At 45.6% G+C, this 23,459-nt stretch overlaps 2 protein-coding genes across 5 annotated transcripts in view; one reads left to right on the plus strand and one right to left on the minus strand.

The window, feature by feature from the left end:
• Positions 1 to 5,399, minus strand: part of SPC25 (SPC25 component of NDC80 kinetochore complex) — a 78,724-nt gene extending 73,325 nt beyond the window's left edge. Inside the window, exon 1 of one of the 2 annotated variants that reach the window (XM_086937710.1) lies at positions 5,275 to 5,399. The gene's annotated coding sequence lies outside the window, so the exon portion shown is untranslated. Of the gene's footprint in view, positions 1 to 5,270 lie in introns of both variants that reach the window. The other variant, XM_086937711.1, reaches the window with a different exon arrangement.
• A 30-nt stretch (positions 5,400 to 5,429) lies between these two features.
• LOC147690110 (uncharacterized) lies at positions 5,430 to 13,366 on the plus strand. 3 transcript variants are annotated; one of them, XM_086937709.1, is made up of 4 exons: positions 5,430 to 5,535; positions 8,394 to 8,595; positions 9,087 to 9,583; positions 10,485 to 13,366. In XM_086937709.1, the coding sequence occupies exons 2-4, from the start codon at positions 8,406 to 8,408 to the stop codon at positions 10,539 to 10,541; spliced, it is 744 nt and encodes a 247-aa protein (XP_086793835.1). In that variant the 5' UTR covers positions 5,430 to 5,535; positions 8,394 to 8,405; the 3' UTR covers positions 10,542 to 13,366. The 3 variants fall into 3 exon arrangements, with proteins under 3 accessions (XP_086793835.1, XP_086793832.1, XP_086793834.1); XM_086937706.1 differs by lacking the exon at positions 10,485 to 13,366 and having other exon boundaries at positions 9,087 to 9,954; XM_086937708.1 differs by lacking the exon at positions 10,485 to 13,366 and having other exon boundaries at positions 5,438 to 5,535; positions 8,397 to 8,595; positions 9,087 to 9,954.
• The last annotated feature ends 10,093 nt before the right edge of the window (positions 13,367 to 23,459 follow it).

Consider the following 23,459-nt stretch of genomic DNA (forward strand, 5'->3'; position numbering starts at 1 on the left):
AGGGCGCGGGGAGGCCAGCGGGCGATATTGCAATTGAAGGACTCTAAGGGTGAGATACAAACCAGTCCGGCACACATAGTGGAACTCCTGGCAGACCATTTCCACTCCGTATACTCCCCTGACTATGAGGTCACACGGGAAATGGCAGAAAGCTCACTTGTGGGAGTGCCGACCCGCACTCTCTCCCCAGACCAACGGGACGAGCTCGATTCCGATCTGACGGAGGAAGAAATACAGATAGCCATAGCAGCAATACACCCCGGGAAAGCACTGGGCCCCAATGGTGTGCCAATAGAATGGTACAAACTCATGTCTGAGACACTGTCCGCGCCATTGCTCGATATGTTTCAGGAGTGTCGGGAACAGGGGCGACTGCCTCCTGATCAGCGCACGGCCACAATCGTCGCGATACCTAAGCCCGGCAAACCCCCTGAGGAGTGCGAATCTTACCGCCCGATCTCCCTCCTTAACGCTGAGAGTAAAATCCTGGCGAAACTGTTGGCCACCAGGCTACTGCCCCATCTGGCACACCTCATACACCCGGACCAATCGGGCTTTATGCCACACCGGAGTACGGCACTGAACTTGCGACGGCTACACGGGGTATTAGCCCGAGCCCCGCAGTTGGAGGAAGCGGCAGCGGTACTGTCACTAGATGCCAAAATGGCATTTGATATGGTGGAGTGGCGCTATCTCTTTGCGGTCCTGGAACTCATCGGTATTGGCCCAACGTTCATATCGTGGGTCAGACTACTATACACCGAACCCATGGCAAGAGTAACCGCAAACGGACACATATCAAGGGAGTTTTCGTTGGCAAGGGGCACAAGACAGGGGTGCCCACTCTCGCCACTACTGTTCGCCTTAGTGCTAGAACCCCTGGCCACGATTCTCAGAACCACCCAGCTGCTGAAAGGTATACAATGGGAAGGTGGGGGCGAAGATAGGGTATCCCTATATGCCGACGACATGCTCGTCTACCTCATGGACCTCACGAACAGTATCCCGGTCTTACTGGCACTATGTGAAAGCCACGGTACGGCTTCGGGCTATAAACTCAATTGGTCCAAGTCCGTTATCTATATGGTAAAGGGCGACCTTCCAGCCTTGCCTGAGGATTGCCAATTACTCGTAGAACACGTCGCCTTTAAATACCTAGGGATACGGATTACGAGGGAGCACTCGACCTTCCTTGACCTGAATCTTAAGCCCCAGCTGGACAAATTGAAGACTGACGTGCGCCTTTGGAAAAATCTCCCCTTAACACTGCTAGGTAGGGCGGCGCTCTTTAAGATGTTGGCGCTCCCTCGCTTCCTTTATGTTCTGGAAAACACGCCGGCAATGGTCCCCGTCTCGTTCTTCCGCCACGTGTCGGCGCAATTGTCCAGCCTTCTGTGGGGAGACAAACCGGCCCGGGTTGCACAGTTGAAACTAACCAGAGACTGGTATAGTGGGGGAATAGCCCTCCCCAACCTTGAACTATACTACTGGGCAGCTCACCTTAAGGTGATTAACCAGTGGATCCACGCAGCGCAGGACGACCCGGCGTTCAGGGCAGATAGACACCAACTGGGCATGTCCACCCTGCTGGCCCCACTCTATAACAAAGGGATGGTGAGAAAGTTGGAGGGGCCTACCAGACACACTGTAGCCATATGGCACAAAGCTCAGAGACGGTTGGCATGGGAGGGAGTGATCACCAGACTCACGCCACTATGGGACGCCAAGGCCCTCGGTAACCTGCGCAGTTCCAAAGGGTTCGATCAATGGGACAACATTGGGATCTCCACGGTGGGCGACCTATGGACCAGAGAGGGTGTGCTCTCCTTTACGACCCTAAGGGAGCAATACAGCCTTGCGGAGACCGAAACATACAGATACATACAAATCAGGCACGCACTCCTGTCGGTGTTGGAGACTGGTGTGACGCTTCCGGAGTCGGCTCCGTTAGAGGACCGATTGCTTACAGACTACATGGAGTCCGGTGCGACCTCCCTCACCTACCGCAAACTCATGAATAATCTGCCGGATCCCCTGGGGAAGCTAAAGGAGTACTGGGAGGACGAGATAAGGGACCTAGATGAAACAGACTGGAACGCAGCCCTGGCATCGCCCAGGGAGGCAGGTATTTCCACTCGATTCAGACTGGTCCAATTCAAAGTACTACACAGGGTCTACTACACCCGCGCGACACTGTATAAAATACACAGAGCAGAACACCCACATTGCTTGAGGAATTGCGGGGAGGAGGGTACGCTGTATCACACTATATGGACCTGTCCACATATACAGGACTACTGGAGGCGTGTCACACGCACGATCGGCCAGACCCTCCAGAACCCGTTCGCACCTGACCCTAGGGTTTGTCTCCTGAATGTGTGGGGCCCAACAGATCTATCACTACATGCGAAGAGGTGGGTGGTCATTGGTGTAATGCTGGCAAAGCGAGATATCGCGAAAAACTGGGGGGCACAGGAAACACCGACACTGGCGCAATGGTGCAGAAATATGGATGTGCTCATGGTGACTGAGCGGGCAGTATATCAACAGAGACATAATCCTCGAAAATGGAACGGGATTTGGTCACCCTGGAACACATATAGAGGAGACATTTGTGAGCCTCTGCCTGAAGAGGAGGATGGGGACAGCTCAGGGGATGACGAAGATCTAGATTGATAGGAGGGAGGGAGGAGTGGAATGCGGAGACAGGACATGTTACAGGGCCCTAGGAACCTACATGTAGATGAACATGCTGAAATGTATATCTGAACCAAGAACTGATAGTTGCATTTGGACACACCTATGTTGATATAGACCACTGTTATGAATCGTGGATTTTAACCCTTAAAGTAGCAAGTTGAAGTTGGGGGGGTAAAATATAAAAGTTGCTCTACTGATTATGAGCAGCTGAATGTTGACCCTGCTCTGAAGACCTATTGTCCGTTACTGTGTACCATGTGATAGCAACGACAAAAATAAAATAATAAAAAAAAAAAAATCTGTCTTGGATCAGGGCAAGGAGGCAGTACTGACTCCGTTAGACCGATCGGTGGCGTTCGATACTGTCTCTCATGACATCCTGGGAGACAGATTGGAACACAGCAGAGTAAAAAACAAGGCACTGGCCTGGATTACATCTTTGCTAGATAACATACATCAGATTGTAACACTGGGAAGTTACAAATCGGAAGAGAAATGGTTGTCATTGGGGGTTCCCCAGGACTCATCCCTGAGCCCCACCCTATTTAATCTGTACATGACACAACTTCTCTCTCGGATAGCTACTTTTGATGTTGAATCTATTGCATACGCTGATGACACTCAGCTGATCCTCACTCCTCAACATAAAACTCTACAGCGGTGGAAGAGAAGTTCCACCACAGTGATGAATTGGATGAAACTAAATCATCTTAAATGTAATAGCTCCAAAACAGAAATTATGCTGTCTGGAAAGTCCAATGAATTTAGACCCAACCAGTGGTGGCCCCCAGACTCTGATGCCCCACCCACAACATTAGATACAGTCAAAAATGTTGGAATAATAAGTGACCCACACTATCTTTTCACAAGCAAGCACTTGCCATCGCAGGCATGTGTTTCCAAACCATAAAAACTCTCGAAATGTTTTGGCCAGCTCCCGCTGCCTGCCAGGAACACGGTTGCAGTGGTCCTAATGTTATCTTGCTTGGACTACTGAAACAGCCTTAATGCAGGAACGAAAAAGGCGGTCGTGAAAAGATTGCAGGTGGTCCAGAATGCTGTGGCGAGATTGGTACTCAAACTCCCAGGGACTCTTCCTCAGCAGATGCACTCAAAGTGCTTCACTGGCTACCGGTTCACAAGAGGATTCTTTTTAAAATCTTGACCATTACTTAGAAAGACATAAGCAAACTGGACCAGAATATCTAGGATCCAAAATCAAGCCATACAACACCAAACGTACTCTGCGGTCTACATCAGAGAACCTGCTAACTGTCCCCAATTTCAAATTGAAAACTCTGGGTGGGAAGACTATGGCAGTACTAGGGACAAGAGCCTGGAACGCCCTACCCAGGTGAGGCACACACAAACTGGACCCACTCCCAGTAGGTGTCATTATTCGTGATGATTTAAGGATGACTTGAAAATTAGTATCTGCTGACTTCAGAAGGTGTCATTATTCCTGATGATCTGAGAATGACTCTCCGATAACTTTACAAGATGACATTGTTCCTGATGACTTTGGGGTGATTTGAAAATAAGCATCTGAATACTTCAAAGGTACTATTGTGTTTTCAATAAGATGTTTTTGCGGCTGGTGATACTAACAGGAATTGCTTGTCTATTTAAAGAGCACGTCCACCACTTTGGTTTCAGTTTTCCAGAAAAATGCAAACTGTTGGATAATTGCACAATAAATTGCAGATAAACGTCTGACCTCCTGCAGCTGGGAGCCCCAAAACTCAAACAGACCCTGAACCCCCAAATTAACCCTTGCACCCCAAAACCCAAACACACCCTGATCCCCAATATAAAATTAACCCTGGCACCCCAAAACCCAAACACACCCTGAACCCCCAAATTAACCCTTGCAACACCTAACCCTAAAATTAACCCTGGCACCCAAAACCCAAACACACCCTGAACCCCCAAACCCACCCTAAAATTAACCCTGGCACCCCAAAACCCAAACACACCCTGAACCCCCAAATTAGCCCTTGCACACCACACACAAACACACTGTAAACCCTAATATTAACCCTTGTACCCTAAAACCCAAACACACCCTAAAATTAACCCTCACACCCCAAACCCAAACATGCTCTAAACCCTTAAATTACACCTGGCCCCCCAAAACACAAACCCACCCTCAACCCTAAAATGACCATGTACGCCCTAAAATCCAAAAGCCCTACAAACCCCCAAACTGTTTATGAATGCGGAATGACGGGAGGCGCTGCTGTGATTGCAAATGATACTTTCTGTACCCCCAGGCTGCACTTCCTTCTTAGAGTATTCCTTCGCAGAGCCACTTTTGCGTCACTTTTAACATGGGGAAAGTGACGCAAAAGTGGTGCAAGGTTCTTGTAAATCTGCCTCATAGTTTAGTGGTATCTAGGTTTAGTTAGACTCATTAAACAACTGCGGACAGACCTTCTCATGGCCCGAGGAATAGGTCTTGCAAAGGAAAACAAGCTTTGTCGTCATGATGACTGCCGAATTTACACCATCTCAATACTAAAAAACATTTTTAAAAAGCACAGCTGCCTCGAACACAATGCCAAAATCACCTACTGTAAACCAACAGTCTGCCGGCTGGGACTCTAACCGCAGGTCCTCAATAGACAGCAGCTCTCTCAACTTTGCATATATCTGAACCCGCGGGATTCCTCTTGAAAAAACCTACGCACATCCGGGAGCGCCGGAAGTGACGTCATCTTTCTGCGGCAAGATCGAAGAACGCCGTGAGTGCAATGGAAAAGGGACAGATGGATTGGCATCGGTCTCTTTATTTTTCCAACTCCACTTCCTTCATCGATTCCAGCGTATACTCGGGTAAGTGCTGCAGCTGCTACCAGGGGGTAGATGTTAGTCCATCGGGGCAAGCTGCACGCTATATCTGCACGCGCCCATCCTGGGTCAGAGCCCCCATGCATAGTGCTGCCTTTCTTAAAAAAGAGCAGCATCGATCCTCCGCTCTCGGTCCCAGCTGCTCAATTTCCGTCCCAGACAAGCTTCCTCATTTTTCGGAAAGCACGAGTTTTCATTAAGGGGCCAAATTAAGACGCAGCTCCCTGCATGTGTGTGCTTCGTACGTGTTATAATGAATGCCTGTGTTGCAATGTGTGTGCATTATGTGTGTTTGATGTTTTGTCTGTATCAGCCTGCCTGCTTGTTTAATATGCACCTTTTGTGTTTGAGCATGTGTATTTTTGTGTATGTGTGACGTAGTGCGTGCCTGTGGAAGTTGTGGAAAATTGCAAAAAGCCTAAAAAATGTGTTTTACAGCAAGTTCTTCGCCGTAAGGAAAAATAAATCGCTGCCCGTGTATTGTAGGTCCCATGTTGCTTCCAAGTGCACCTGCGTGTATTCTAGATTCTCGACCAAATGGAACAGTTTTCGATCTACTGAAAAGTTGTCAATCAAAGAAGGCTAAACGCATTTATGTGAATACTGTATATTGTTGAGCATTACTTGTGTCCTTGCAACTTGTAGTGAGCTTTCATTACTAAATGAATGTGTGCTCTATTGTTGAATCCTGGTCAGTTCCCCCAAGTTGTGTAGTGTGCAGAGCAGCACATCTTCTAAAACACCGGCAGTTTTCATGGATGCGTTTCAAAGCATAAGGATAAATGCTTCAAATAACTTAGCCGTTGTAATGGTAATGCTGGTTCCTTATTTTGTTTGCTATTTGTGTAATTGAAAGGGCTGGTTGCCTGTGGCGATTGAGGTTTACCCCCTATTTAGGAAACGTAGTCAGACGCATTCCAACATCTTGCAATATCTACTTTCGCGAAACTGGCTATCATTCTGGTTACGTTCGTTCCATGTGCAGGCAATGTTTTTAACTCGTTTGTATATATTATTGAGACAGGGCCAATTACGTATTCCCTGTTTGCGCTAATTTACCTTGACCGCTAAGATCTCTGTAAAAATGAAGCCGGTCTTGTTACATCTGCCACTATAGATCCCAGCCATATATTATCCAGTTACAACCTGACCTACTGCTAAAGTATTGAGGCAGAGGGATCGAGCCCTAAGATAAATCGCATTAATATTTCCTATTAATTCCAGCCCATTGGGTTTCAATCATGGCCAAGCGGCACTTGGCCCCAGGAGCCTGCGTGTCCTGGTGGCGGTGTTTACACAGCAGCTGAGACGCAGTAAATCATCTACCTGCCTTAATGGAGGATTGTGTATTGGCTGGGGTCTCGACGCGAGCTGCGCAGGCAGCATTTCCAACCAAGCATCCTGGCCCAATGTTTTTCTCTCTCTCTTTCTCTCTCCTTTTCTCTCGCCTTCTCTCTCTCTCGCTTCTAGCATTCAACTGCCTCTGATCATGTGTTAAATATTTATACGGTGAAAGCACGCACAAGTTGCAGTAACGCGTGCCTTCCCCATTGATTGAGATCTTATAAGAGGTTTCCCCATGCCCTCTTCTCGTTTGAACTGCGGGTACTGCATGTGTCAACGAGGTATGGGATCCCTTTATGTTAAATTGCATCTCTTACCAAACTTCCAAACACCTCTGGCAAAACACTTATAAGGTCCCAGAGGGGAGACCTATTTGCTATGCCAATGCTTTTGCTTTATGTATTTGCCATTGTAATGTCTTTTTGTTTAATTTATAAAGCCATTACATATTGCACAATTAACGTACAATACTACTAGCAAAGCTAATACCTTTAGCTTAATAAAAGGTGAAACCTATTGCATTTTTAACACTTGTCCTTTCATGTTGGGGTGCCGGTGGGCAGAGAGTAGCAGGCATCTGACTCCCTATGCATCTGTGGGGATAGGTAACTTTCCCGTTACAAACCCAGTGTGAAAGTTCACTTATTGATAGTTCTTCTATTTCTCTCACAATGCCTCTACTTTGCTATTACTATTTTCCCTGAGCAGCAAGACCTAAGCATACACTCTGGCTCTCCAAAAATAAAGTTGATTATTAGGTAATTTCCTCAATGGCCTTCAGTGCATGCCCAAACACTTCTTTGTAGTCCAACATCTAGGCATATTAGATAGAAATTGCCCCAGGTCAGTGTACTTTTTGGGGTGCTTTTCTCCAATTAAATCTGTTAATCTGTTTGATATGCTTTGTATTTTACCTCCTGAAACTTAAACCACACACAAACTAATTCCTGGTTTTTATATCTGTACAAAAGGGGTTGGTGATGGACGGAGCTTCTGAATCAATCAGACACTCACACCCAGTCAAGAGATCTGGGTTTAATCCATCACCGTTCTTTAGCCCACTCTGGCACCCCAGTTCAGACATGGCTATATGCAAATCAGTCCGACCCTGTGCCTCATGGGAACAGCGCAGCTCGAACTGCCAAGCCATGTCTTCCCTGGACCGAAAACAAGCTTCCGAGGACCGGTTTCTGGCATTTCAGCCTTCTTCAGCCCGGCTTGCTTGAATCCAGTGGCAAAGTGAGCAAGGGACTCACGTCTGAGTATACCCTGCCACACTTTCCGGTCCAGAGAAGACATGGCTTGGCAGTTCGGGCTGGACTGTTCCCATGAGGCACAGGGTCAGACTGATTTGCATATAGCCATGTCTGAACTGGGGTGGCAGAGTGGGCTAAAGAACGGTGATGGATTAAACCCAGATCTTTTGACTGGGTGAGTGTTTGATTGATTCAGATGCTCCGTCCATCACCACCCCCTTTTGTACTGATTTTTATATCTAGCAGGACATAATCATGGTTTCATTCAACGTCCTGTTTTTCACTTGCGATCATTCTGTGTGTGTTCGAAAAGATTGTGACTTCCTGCTTTTGGACAATCCCGGGGAAGTTCTTTGTAAATGGCTGGTCGAAAATCTAGCTGAAGCTGGTCGGCCAATCACCGAAGAGAGAGATTTTAAAGCTATGATTCTGTTCCAATCATCTGGTAAGCACAATAAGTAAACCTTTATAATAAGTTAGCAACTGTAGGATAACGGTACAAATTACCAACCTGTTTCAGTAAAAACCTACATTTGTGATTAATTCATCCAATAATGGACAATGGACAGTTAAAATGAACATGCATGTCCCCACATATGCCTTGGATTGCTCTCCAGAGACAAATGTAACACTTATGAAAAGGACTGAAACGTTTAGCTTGTGGCACTACTATAAGGCAGCCATTTTTGGATAAACTATTTTATTTAGGCAACTTTTTTCAGGAGGTTCAAGTTCAGGCTTACAATGTGTACTGTCTATTAAGGAAAACTTTCTTACTTGGTTATGGATAGATTGTACATTTGTCCTTTATTATCAATACCTCTTTATTTAAATATTATGGCTAGAGCGTGAATATATATTGCAAGTGGTCAATGTGTTTTATCTGTTTTGAAGTTTATATGTAAATATATATTTTTTTCTCTTGCTTTTTTTTAGTGAAGAAACAGTGTCTAATGATTCAGGATATTTTTCAAGAGCTAATTGCAAGCTATTCTGCCACAACAGAGGGTCTAAAACAGGTGTTACTTCAAAGGGCACTGGAGGAAAAGCAGATGTTAATGGACTGTGGCAATCGGGGAAGCGCTGGTAGACTTAAGAGGGGGTTACGCGAACTACAAGAGGAAGAAATCGCAGAGAAAAGATGCAAGGACAAAAAAGCAAAGCAGAGTGGACTGGATTATATAAGAGTTGGTAACAAAGCTCATGCTGAAAGCACAACTTCTCAGCCTGGTGATGCAAGTTCGCGGATGAGTTTGCAGAAACTTGAAAACCTGGCCCTTTTAGCAGGGATGGCCAGTGTCCTTCATCAAAAATCCACAACTAAAAATGACGCATCAGACCGTGAAAATGAACTTGTCTTGGAGTCCCCGCTTAAATCCAAATATCAAGGACAAAAAAATGCCTCCCTTTCACCACGTCATCCAAGAGCATGGGTACTCATAGTACGGTCCGCGGGCCAGGGGTGGCCCGGCAAGCCTTCCCTGGCGGCCCGGCAAGCCTTCCTTGGCGGCCCGCTGACCTTGCAGACATCCTACCAATGTATTTTTTTTCTTTTAAAGATTGTCTGCTGCAGCGCGACTCTGAGAGTCTCTGCTGCTCTGTGGGGGCCAGGGTCGGGCGATTCTCACTTAGCCAGAGTGGAGCTGCAGGGGCCTAAGATGAGGTGGAATACAACAAAACCTCATTAGCATTCAAATGGTCTTTAACGACCTGTGAAGTGCTTGGGTGCGGCTGTGTGTGTCAGGCAGCTGTCTCACCCGGGGCTGACACACAGGCAGGGTGAGGTGACAGAGGGAGGTCGAGGGACATAGACAGAGGAAGGGATAGAAAGAGAGGGAGAGGGAAAGGGAGGGAGAGTGACACAGAGAAAGGGAGACAGAGGGAGGGCGGCAACAGAGGACGACGGAGGGAGTGAGGGCGACGGAGGGAGTGTGGGCGGGGAGGGAGTGAGAGAGAGACAGAGGGAGCGAGAGAGACAGAGGGAGCGAGAGAGACAGAGGGAGCGAGAGAGACAGAGGGAGCGAGAGAGAGAGAGGGAGTGAGAGAGAGGGAGTGAGAGAGAGAGAGGGAGTGAGGGAGGGAGCGAGGTAGCGAGGGATGGAGAGAAAAAGGGAGGGAGCGAGAGAGGGAGGGAAGGAGGGAGATAGATGTGTGTATGCCGGGTGTGGTGGCGCAGTCTAAGAAGGCATCCGCTGCAGGGACCTGTGATCAACCTCATGGTCATAGGTTTTTTGTTGATCTAGCCCCGCCCCCTCCCCCACTGACCCCGCCCCACCGGTGCGGCCCACTGAAACAAACCTCACTGTAAATTTGGCCCGAGAGAAAGTTTGTGAGTACCCATGTCCTAGAGTAATCAACACTCTTTCTGAAAATATAATGGGGCCATTCTGATGTAATCAATAGCTATCCTGAAACTGTCTTAGGATCATCCAGGAATAATCCACACTCATCCAGAAATTGTCATGGGATCATTCCATAGTAATCCTCTTCCATCCTGGAGCGGTTATAGGATCATCCTCGAATAATTGACAGTCACCCTTAAATTAGCTAGAACCCATCCTGGAGTAATTCTCATTCATCCTGAAGTTGTCAATTAGTATTCGTGGAGTTGTAAAAGGTAATCACTCCCTGCCAGTAGAAGTCATCAGAACACCATCCTACTGTAGTTTTTGTTATGAGTCTAGGTTTGTCATCACATTTACATTTTTCGTCCTACAGGCATACTTCAGGATGACTTCCCCACATAATTGCAGGAATAGCCTGACTGTAATCATCAGATGAGTCCAGAATGACTCCAGGTTGATCTTCCTTTTTGATATGGGCTTTCAGGAACCTCCTCAAAACATGGATCTTTGCTACCCCAAACCAACTAGCGCTATCTCTTATTTAAATGTTTCTCTCAGTCACCCTCTCTTCTGTGAAAATCGCCTTGGTGTCCTTTTTTCCCGTTAAGCGCCAAGATGCTCCTTGGAGTGATTGTTGCGCTATACAAAGGGGGGGTGGGTACGCATGCAGGTCCCACAAGCCCATGCTCAGCGACGGTTTGCCAAGTCCCAAGATGAGGCAGAGTGCAAGGGTGGTGTGACAGCGGGGTAAAGTCACCCACGCGAATGCCCTTGGGAGAAGAGGACACAATATGTATCCTTCTGCAGATCACTCTGTGCTGCGGGTTCTCCTATATCCGCTACACCAACCTGCCCTTGAAGGCCACGTACGCCTGCAAATACAATTCATACTCGCAACAAGGCTGAACTCTTTTCCACGGAGATATGGCCACCGTTCCATCAAAACACTCATTTAGACAAACATCCATTCTGACATCTTTGTCAGCAGGGCCATTGGAATGATGCAATTGTGCGGCCGCGGCGATTTTCACAAAATTACAGATTTGCCTGCATGCATCTCACGGTTGATAGCCTATTATCCCGTCCGCTACTCTACTCATCTCGCCATCACCCCAACTCCCTTCCTAATTATCCAACAACCCGGCTTCATAAGCTGTGCCTCTTCTCAACAACTCACCGTCCTCTTCATTCAGACTTCTCTCCTGCCATCGATCTTGGACCGATGTACTTGCTAGCAAAAAGAAAGCTTAACTATGCAGATTGAGGCAAAACAAACGAACATAGGGAGAGTCGACTGTTATTCTAACATACATTTGTGATCCCTGGACGGGGATCTATTGTATGTAGCCACTGACACTTTTTCCATTTACTACAAAAGTCTTGATAATGGCAGTGCATACTCAGTTTTCTTTTACCCTAACTTTCACCACTGGTTTTGTGATCGTGACAACATCACCCGTCAATTTTGAATCCACCTCCCTCTCTGCAAATCTCCCGTTTCAAAAGAAAATCCTGTTCGCGTGACTTATTCACCAACGCTACGTCCTAAACAAAGGGAAATAGGTCCAATTAAGCGGCCATTTTTTAGTCAGGCACTACTCATTTTAGGCATAACAAGAACGAATGTGAGTTTCTTTCGTATGAGGTGCAGGATGCATCTCTCGAACCCCTCGCAGATTCAGCAAACTGAAAACAGCGCTGTGCGCCCTCGAGCAGAGGGCTAAGAAAAGAAGCTGCAAGGGGTGGGAGGACTTGTGAGGCACATGGACAAAATAGTTCTAGTGCTCTCAGGCAAGTACAAGAGGTTGTTATGTTAACAATTAACACACGTGCCTAGAGAAACTACTTGGGGTTCAGATTGATTCAAGCATTTCTAACCAGTGCTCCAAGGCCTACCAAATGCGCTTCAAGGCACGACTGTGGCAAGAGTAAAACGCTGCAGTGAGTGACTGGCGGTGAGACACTGATTTGCAGTTCCCTTGGGGGGAGGAGGGGAGGCATGCAGATCTCACAAGCCCATGCATAGCTGCCAAGGTTTCAGATTGCTTATGTGTGACATTTTCATAATTTCAGTGTAATTATGAGTGACATTTCAACGACTGAGTGACACTTTCACACAAGTAAAATCAAGTAACGAAGATGTGGGAACCATATCAATATCAGAAGTTACACCCATTTGAGCAAGAAGAAATTCTAATTAATATCTTAAAACTGTTGCAAGGCACCAGAAATAGAAGGGCAGTAACCAGACACAGACTGCAGTCCTTAGTAACAGAGGGCAGGCAGGCACTACTGCAGCTGCTCAGAAATGCCAAACCTTTTGTGTGTTAAATGAAAAGGATGCCACCTTGGTTTGGGCCATACAAACATACCTTTGTGCTGGACATTTGAGCTCTCCCACATATGCTCCTGGTATGGCCCAAGACACTATGCCTGCAGAGGGGCCACCCCTACCTTAGTTACAGAGAGTCGAGAATCATGGCCGTACTATTTTGGGACCTACAGCTGTTTTGACCATGGCATGGCAAGGGACTAGAGACACTGAGGTGCGAAGGTTTAGTATTGCGGGCATGGGAACCATGAGCCTGCTGTGGACTCTGCGTGGCAGGTTCAGCCCGGGACCCACAGCGGCGCCCACTTCCTTAGTCCTGGGCTGTCCTCGATGAGTCTGCTGCTGTCCAGTAAGTGCTCCTCCTAACTCTCATGCAGGAAACCACGAGCAACCAGCCAAAGCAGACAGTCATTGAACCGGCCATAACGCCTCCGCATAATTCGGGCATCCTCAAAACCCTCACGCTGACTGTCGCTTTATACCCTCACTCCACAGTTGAACCACCAGGGTGTATTTAATGTGCAAAGTCATCTTTCTGGCATTCACAGTTCACAAGAAATCCACATGAAGATACCGTTACCTCTTTATTTCTTTGCGTTGTGTTCCTGTGCGACCGCTGCAATCGCCGATCACTGTTCAGTGACGTGAGGCTCGGTTGTAACTGAATTAGGTGCGGTGCGAGTCACATTAGATTTTTGACTGCACCCGGAAGCCCGGCCCGGTGCGAAAAGCAGAAGGACGCAGCGATGCACGCGCCATGATTAAATCGCCACCGCTTTCTCCCTTAACAAACTCCCCTCCTTCGGCAGCAGGACGTGACAGCACAGCTCCACCCCGCGGTGAAAGACGTTATAAAATAAATCAACTTAATCTGACCCGTTTGTCCCGCCCCGGCTGTGACAGTAGAAGCCTGACAATGAAGTCAAGCTATCTGAGAGCGGCGCCACAGGAAATTAATCAGATACAATGTAGCAGTGAGCCACCTGCCAGCAGCAGTCTTAGCTCAGCTACAGGCACCAAACCAGCAGGAGCAGCGCGCACTAGGCAAACACAGTGCACTGCCAGCTACCAGTAAACCACACCACAATATTAGTTTTAGGCAGTGCTCCATGAGGCTTAGACAGTATGCAAATTATGCGTGACAATGCATTTCTGTGCAGTGATGCGGAGCACCACACTGAAATGCGTTGGTCTCACTCCTGATGCGTGATACTTGGCAGGACTGCCCATGCTCAGCGACGCTTTACCAAGTCCCAAGATGAGGCAAAGTGCAAGGGTGGCATGACAGCAGGGTGAAGTCACCCACGTGAATGCCCTTGGGAGAAGAAGACACAAAATGTATCCTTCTGCAGATCACTCTGTGCTGCGGGTTCTCCTCCATCGGCTACACCAACCTGCTCTTGAAGGCCATGTGCGTCTGCAAATAAAACTCAGACTCACAACAAGGCTGAGCTCTTTACTATGGAGATATGGCCACCGTTCCACCAAAACACTCATTTAGACAAACATCCATTCTGACATCTTTGTCAGCAAGGCCCTTGGAATGATGCAATTGTGTGGCAGGGCCATTTTCACAAAATTACAGATTTGCATGCATGCATCTCACGATCGATAGCCTATTATCCTGCCTGCTCGCTACTCTACTGATCTCGCCATCTCCCCAACTCCCTTCCTAATTATCCAACAACCCGGCTTCATAAGCTGTGCCTCTTCTCAACAACGCACCGTCCTCTTCATTCAGACTTCTCTCCTGCCATCGATCTTGGACCGATGTACTTGCTAGCAGTAAGAAAGCTTAACCATGGAGATTGAGTCAAAACAAACTAACACAGGGAACTTTGACTGTTATTGTAACATGCATTTGTGATCCCTGGACGGGGGTCTATTGTACGTAGCTGCTGACATTAGAACACTTACTGTTTCCATTTACTACAAACATCTTGATAATGGCAGTGCATACTCACAATTTTCTTTTACCCTAGCTTTCACCACTGGTTTTGTGATTATAACTACATCGCCTGTCAATTTTGGACCCACCTCCCTCTCTCTGGGAAGGTATGCCCAGACGTGGGTCCCGTGCTCACTACGCCACTGGAGTCAAGCTATCCTGGCTGAAGACGGCTGATGATAGCCAGAAACCGGACCTAGGATGCTTGATTCCGGTCCAGGGAAGACATGACTTGGCAGTTCGGTCTGGACTGTTCCCATGAGGCACAGGGTCAAGACTGATTTGCATATGGTCATGTCTGAACTGGGGTGGTTTGGTGAGCAAAATAACGATGGATTAAACCCGATCTGTGACTGGGGGTGAATGTTTTGCCATTGTGCAAACGTTCCGTCCTTCATCTTGTGTCTTTTGCCATGTTATTACTAGTCATTATTTAGTGACTATTTCAACGATATGTAATCCCGAAACATGTAATGGTTCATTCGCGTGCTTGTCTGTTTATCGGTGGCACGCACACCACATGTGGCCAGAGGCGAGTTTGATCGTTGAAGAGCACAAGGTGGAGATATCAAATTTTACTGTATGTGGCCCATCACACCTTAAATTTTAAATGTCATCAAACGTTAAGGTTTTGGTATTTCAAACACTAGTGTATATTGCAACATTACAGTTTCACGCACATCTTAAACTTTTACAGTCATGAAATGTATTGTGAATGCGAATCAATATTCATGCCTATTGTATTGCTTGGCTATGATTATGCTATTTCACTCTTGTTTTAGCTCTTTGTACATTTCATACAGCTACTGTCTGTATTTTTATGCTTTGTTCAGTCAAATATGGTTGCACATTATCTTACATTGGCACATTACCATACATTTCTGTACTGTAAGTGGTTTTTTTTTAGACTATTCGGACCCCGAGGGCGCACTGCCTGAGTTAGTACGTTACAGTGTGTGGAAGATGCATGGAATTTCGTTGTGTAGTGCGTGTAGAGCAGACGGCAAACACCCTTAACCGTCCAAAAGTCAACAGACAAAGCAAAATAACAAGGCTATGCTCTCGCAACTACATGTGTGGTAACAAACAAGGTACAATGACCAAATGGAAAAGAGGCACAGAAGCAGATTCTTTGGTGTGTTTCTCCTTGTCACAGCAGGATGTTGGTTTTATTTGCTCCAGACTTGAGAAATGTTACATTCGCCGACACGTGTTTCGTCGTGTGCGGTTGAGTCAACACGACTCTTCAGGGCTGGTAATACAAAAATACCGTCAGTATGTAATCATTTTAGGTGACAAAACTGCATATGGTGACAGAGGTGCATCCAACATGCAGTAGTGACGTGCGTGTACATTCGCACAAGGTGAGTGTGATTGGTGATGACACTAGAATATCTGGGAGAGTGAATGGTCTATTGTGCTGGTGTACACGTGGTGTGTGGAACGTGAGATAGAGGACATGTGTATGGTCGTTGGTGGCTAGCACACAGAAGTCCTGTATTTCGAGGGTCCTTGAGGTGGTGGGGCATTGACGGGAAAGTGTGCAAAGTGTGACGTGGTAGTGTGGAAAAATTAGCGGTGCCTATAATAGGTAAAGAACTGTCCATGCGTTTGAATACTAGTTCTATGGAAAAAGTTCTATTACCTTTAACTCCACTTCCAATTGGTAGGTTTGGAGTAAGTCTGGGTGTTAAGATCTATGTTCTAGATAAATCGAGTGAGGAAAGAAAAAGAAAAAAAGTAACTCATAAGGAGGCTTCAAAAAAAGGGGAAATGTCATTAGACCTTGGAATTGCCGAGGTCGAGATAACTGGGCATAAAGTAGAAAATCTTTCTTACCACTATGTAACTAGTATGACTCGAAAAAATCAATACAATGGCAGCATTAAACCAGTGAGGTCATGCGTGTGCTGGGTATATCGTCTGTCTTTGTTCCTGTATCACTGGTAAACGATGAATCTCGAGTTATGCTCTATATCAAGATAAAAAATAAAATAGTCTAAAACCCCCCACTTACAGTACATATCTTCTTGTATCGGACTGGGTGCCTCCACGTTACTCACTTTACTAACAGTTCCTATATATTGATCTTACGTGTCCATCACACCATGGACAGGGATAAAGCAGCAGCAGATCTCTTTGAAAACCTGGCCAAAGGCATGCCCACACACCAGGCATCGGCCGCAGCAGGTCCTGCACGCATAGAGGGGTGGAGAGACAAATTCCTAAAATTAGAGAAGCTCAAAAAACAAGAGAATTCCCGATGGTGGGATGGGGCCACCCTTAAACACTATTTGAAACTTAAAATAGTACCCAGGGGTTTACGGTCCCACATCTTCCCGACCTATGATGATCTAGACCGTGATCTCATGGTCAAATGGGAGGACTCACTTAATCAGAACTCCATCACACTTATGGACATTCTTATCGAAAGTGCTGACCGTAAAACCGCTAAGCTACAGACAGAAATCTCTACTATAGAACAAGAGATCAAAGATCTGAATAAACCTGAGGCCACTGTAAAGAATTACACCCTACTGGATGAAATTCTGCTTAAATATCAAACAGAGATCAAGAATAGAAAGGCACGTCAAATCAAGAGGGATGAGGCAGACTATAAGAATGGTAGGGTCTACACCTTTGATCGCAAATATGATTCTCTAATTCCTAAACCGAAGGCTAGCTCTCAAACTGGGAGACCTACTACCGCCAACTCTGCTCACTCCAGCACCACCTCTCTGAGTTCCACTGGACTCAGTGATATTGAAAACGAAATCTTAGCCAACGCAGAACAAAATAATTCAACCTTTTTTTTAGAAGTGGAACGAGTGAGGAAGGGCAACAGAACCCAGCCACCAAAGGTCGTTGCAGACCCAAACCCCATAGGGGTTAACGCAGGAACAAGCGAGGAATATCGCAGGAAACTGAGATCAGGGACACAGAGGAACTAACCGCACGTGTTGACAATGTACAAGTCATCAATCTTTCTTCATTTCCATTAACACCTGAGATGATTTCCCTACTCAGCAAAGGCCTCAACTTTAATCCCTATGCCACGGGCGACTTATGCCAAACTAAAATTGACCTTTTCAAGTTCATACGCAACCTCAAACTTAAGAAACATTTTGCTGGATCACAACATACACAAAGACAGCCTAGTCTCACTCCGAATGTATTTGACGATGTACCTTTGACTATTAAAGATGTTCAAACCACACACCTGCTTCTTTCTTTAACAGACAGGGAAGACAGTCCACTAGAAATGGAAAAATTACTTGAGGAACTTGATGTGGAAACTGATTATAGCATGGCAAGTGGCCTCAAATGCAAATCAAAATGGACACCCACACTATCAGGTGGTAACACTATTGATAACTTTCACAGACACGTTCTTGAGGATCTTAACAGAACCAGTATCAAGAACCTAAACAATAAGTTTAAATATAAAGACAACTTGACCAGAGGTGAACGATCAGCACTTTCTACTCTTAGCGAGAACCCCAATATCATCATCAGGGAGGCTGACAAAGGGGGTAATGTGGTGGTCATGGATCTGATTGATTACAACAATGAGATCCTAGGCCAATTGAGCGACGACTCATGCTATGAGTTACTGAATCATAATCCTATGGGTCCATTAACACTACTACTCAATGGACAACTACTACACTGGAAACAATCGGGTCTTCTGGATGATAACGAATACCTATATCTCAAGGTATACAGACCCACGTATCCATGGCTGTATACCCTACCCAAAGTCCATAAAGATCTACCATTCCCACCTGGCAGACCTATAGTGTCGGGGATTGGGGGTCCCACTGAAAGAATCGCTGAATATGTGGACCTTTTCTTGGGACCTCTAGTCAAGAATCTCCCATCATATATACAAGACTCTAAACATATACTGAACATCATGGCAGACATAGATTGGCAGAAAGACACCATACTAGTAACCATGGATGTGGTGTCCCTTTATACCAGCATCAACTTAGACCTAGGAATTGCAGCTATCACCAAAATTCTAGCCAACAGACCGGCTTCACTATGGGCACATACCAACATGCTAATACACATGATGAAGATTATTCTGGAAAACAATTTCTTTATTTTTGATCGGAAATGGTACCGTCAGAAAAAAGGAGTAGCCATGGGCTCCAAATTTTCACCCTCTTTCGCTAATCTCTTCATGGGGGCGTTGGAGGCTGATCTTATTTGGGGCACCAAAGGGATGCAATATACTGACTCCATAGTCTTTTGGGGTCGCTATATCGATGACTGTTTTCTCTTGTGGTCAGGATCTGAGGAACTTCTTCTCTCCTTTTTCGAACACCTTAACACCAACACATGGGAAATCAGCTTCACCATGAGACACAGTCTGACCAGTATTGAATTCCTAGACCTAGAATTTTATGTAAAGAACAACCAGCTACATTCGAAACTGTTTAGGAAACCCACTTCCTGCAACTCCATACTCCATGCTTCCAGTTTCCATCCTGAACACCAGTTACGTTCCATCCCTTATGGAGAATTCCTAAGAGCGAAACGGAACTGTAGTGAAGCCAGTGAATTCGATAACTGTATTGCCAACATGAGAGATAGATTCCAGAAAAGAGGGTACTCAAAGACATCCCTCAAGAAAGCAGAATTGAAAACTAGAACCACACCAAGACCTGATTGTCTAAAAACACGTACAGAGATAGAATCCCCTGATCAAAATATCAGATTTATAACAGAATTCAATGCCTTGAACTACTTCACCAAAAAAAGTATAAATAGACACTGGAAACTCCTAAAAGATGACCCTACACTTAAGGAATTTATTCCAGACAGACCATCCATCACATATAGGAAGGGTTTCACTCTGAGAAACAAACTTTGCCCCACAGTTCCCCCCAATACCACAGCTCGGGACTGGCTATCCACACGTGGCCTTGGATTCCACAAATGTGGCTTCTGTTCCATGTGCATGTGGGGGAAACATGGCACCACAAATTTCAAAGGACATGATGGAACGGTCTATCAGATCAAACACAACATTACTTGCCTCAGCAAGTTTGTAGTGTATATAATTGAATGCCAATGTGGCAAGATATATGTAGGGAGTACCTGCAGGGCTCTTAAAGAGAGGATAGCGGAGCATATGAGAGCCATACAAAAGAGGGACCCTAGATACCCGGTAGCCCTCCATATTGCAGAATTTCAACCTCTGGAGGACGACATCAAGTACGTGTTTTTGGGATTGATTTGATTCCCCTCAACATTAGAGGGGGCAACCGAGAATTGACGCTCAGACGCAGAGAAGCCACATGGATCATGCGCTTACGAAGCGTAGAACATGGGCTGAACTACGACCCGGAGCTTCAATATTTCCTAGGTGATTAAAGTAACACTGGGGGGATCCATTGTGCACACATCTACTGATTTTCTTTGTATTGACAGTAAAACTTAAGCTTAAAAACAGAAAATGTAACAACGTGAAAGAGTTTTTTTCTTTTCATTCTTTGGAGCTAAATGTGATCAACGTCTGTTCTGTACCGCACTACTTAAATGCGTATAATGTACTGTTTGTTTGATCAAGACACTTCTATTATGTTTGTAAGCTGACATGCAAAAACTCATAAGCCGTGTACTTTGTTTATGCAATAACATTCCTAATGCACATTAACGAAAAATGAGATTGTGAGGAAATAATGGTGCACTCATATTCCTGGACCAATCACGTTATCAGGGACACCGTTCTCAACCCTTTTTCACTATAACAATTTCTGGCCAGACACTGTATTTTCGTGCATGTACACTGTCACACTCTCATATATCCCTAGATATCACCAACTAAGTTCCCACCTAATAGTAATGATGTAGGGAATACACTCCCCTGTGGCTCCTCAATCTACCCACGATGTGCAGGAATGGTAATTCAAAATTCCACTCTTTAACATTATTCATTCTTTTAGCCTACATTCACCATGTTGATCTACATATGCTCTTACGCATAATAACGACAGCAAATCTAACTAAGTTTAGACACATACTAGTCAAAAAGAGACACACAAGTGCCTTTTCATTGACATTTCCTCTCTTAACAATGGCGCCCGTGTAAATGTAGCGCATTGGAGGACATCATCGATGTCTACGAATTCTTTTATAATCCCTCCTCGCCCGGGGTCACGTGTTCGTACACGATTGTCGACCGCCGGGAACCACCAGAGGAGGGTTTGCCATCAGCGGGTGAGTGTCTTCGCTTCATCCGCCTACCTTGTATTGTATGCCCTTCTATCTAAGCAAACGTCTTGTGCCCAGAGCACTGGGGGCATGTCCGTATGGACTTTAATAGTAATCAGAATCACTTCTGTTTCTTAGCACACCGCCGTAGAGGAGACGCACCCGTTTCCCTCGTGGACACAACCGAAGCATCCCCTCCCGGCTTCCGCCTGATACGCAGACGTACTCAGGTATTTCCCTGTTTATTATTTATTATTTGACTGGGCAACCATACCGGACTAACCATAGCAACATGTAATACTTTGTACAAAAATCGAATTAGCGCATTGACGCTCGCGTGTATAATTCTTTTATCTTGATATAGAGCATAACTCGAGATTCATCGTTTACCAGTGATACAGGAACAAAGACAGACGATATACCCAGCACACGCATGACCTCACTGGTTTAATGCTGCCATTGTATTGATTTTTTCGAGTCATACTAGTTACATAGTGGTAAGAAAGATTTTCTACTTTATGCCCAGTTATCTCGACCTCTGCAATTCCAAGGTCTAATGACATTTCCCCTTTTTTTGAAGCCTCCTTATGAGTTTCTTTTTCTTTCCTCACTCGATTTATCTAGAACATAGATCTTAACACCCAGACTTACTCCAAACCTACCAATTGGAAGTGGAGTTAAAGGTAATAGAACTTTTTCCATAGAACTAGTATTCAAACGCATGGACAGTTCTTTACCTATTATAGGCACCGCTAATTTTTCCACACTACCACGTCACACTTTGCACACTTTCCCGTCAATGCCCCACCACCTCAAGGACCCTCGAAATACAGGACTTCTGTGTGCTAGCCACCAACGACCATACACATGTCCTCTATCTCACGTTCCACACACCACGTGTACACCAGCACAATAGACCATTCACTCTCCCAGATATTCTAGTGTCATCACCAATCACACTCACCTTGTGCGAATGTACACGCACGTCACTACTGCATGTTGGATGCACCTCTGTCACCATATGCAGTTTTGTCACCTAAAATGATTACATACTGACGGTATTTTTGTATTACCAGCCCTGAAGAGTCGTGTTGACTCAACCGCACACGACGAAACACGTGTCGGCGAATGTAACATTTCTCAAGTCGGGAGCAAATAAAACCAACATCCTGCTGTGACAAGGAGAAACACACCAAAGAATCTGCTTCTGTGCCTCTTTTCCATTTGGTCATTGTACCTTGTTTGTTACCACACATGTAGTTGCGAGAGCATAGCCTTGTTATTTTACCTTACATTTCTGACTTAAGGTACACACCTTCTTGGATCCTTTTGCATGTATTCACCATATACTTTATGCTTCCCTATATGGGGATAGCAATGGGCTTTAAAACCCATATTTCTCACATAGTACACTTGCCCACATGGGCTACTTTCTTCCCTACGCAGGGATGGGAATGGGTTCTAGTCCCATTTTTTCACATACATTTGCCTACACAGGCTATACACGGTCTTCACCCTTACATAGGGCACCGTTACATGGGTTACAGTCCCATTCACGCTCACATTGCTACCCTCACACATGGTGCGTATTATGGGTCACAGTCCCATTCACATATACATTGTCACCATCACACAGGGTGTCTTACGGGTTATAGTCCCATCTTTACAGCGCAGTACTGTTTCCCTCAACATGAGGGTTTACTTTACATGGTCTACTCTGTCATGGGCTTTTGTCCCATTTACAGTGTTCCTCACACTCCTGCCAAGGAGTAGAGGAGAGTCATGGGTCTTTGTCCCATTGGCTGATATTGTCTTTTTACATTATGTCTCATTGCTGTTTTTACAACGCAATTTCAGTCTCATTGATTTGTATTGTCATTTTTGAAATTTGGAGAGGATTAGTTGCTCTATTGTATTCTTTTCCTCTTCTCTGTTTTCACTTATGCCCATCTTTCCTCGTGATGTTATCATACTTTCATCCTTGGTTCTGGATCCACATTGCTTGTTGTCGTCCTTTGTCTCCAGCCTTCCCTCATTCGTACTTTCATTCCTTATCTTCCTTGTTCCGGAGGAGATCTGTTATGCCCTCTTCTTTGTGTCGGTGTGTAGGCTGGTGTCCGGTTTGCGTCATGCCTTATTCTTACCCACTGGCCAGGCAGGCAAGAAAAGAAGTATGTTTGGGGGTTGTCTTTGGCACATCTGTTCTCTCTGTCTCTTTCTTTCTATTTCGTTGTTGTTGAGGATGGGTTTCCATTTTCCTACTTACGCCTTACCTTTACCTCTTTGTCTTCTCCCATCATTTTCCTCGCTCTACTTTGCTTGCTCTTTTCCTTACAGCTTTCTCTCTCTTCGTTTTTCCTTCCTTGCTATCTGTCCATTGTTCACTCTTGTTATCTTTTATCTTATTTTGCATTTGTTCTTCTGTTGGAAGGAAAAGGGATATATGTAGTATCTTGCAT

Source organism: Lissotriton vulgaris, chromosome 9 (assembly GCF_964263255.1).
Source record: "Lissotriton vulgaris chromosome 9, aLisVul1.2, whole genome shotgun sequence".
In the NCBI taxonomy this organism is placed as follows: Eukaryota; Metazoa; Chordata; class Amphibia; order Caudata; family Salamandridae; genus Lissotriton; species Lissotriton vulgaris.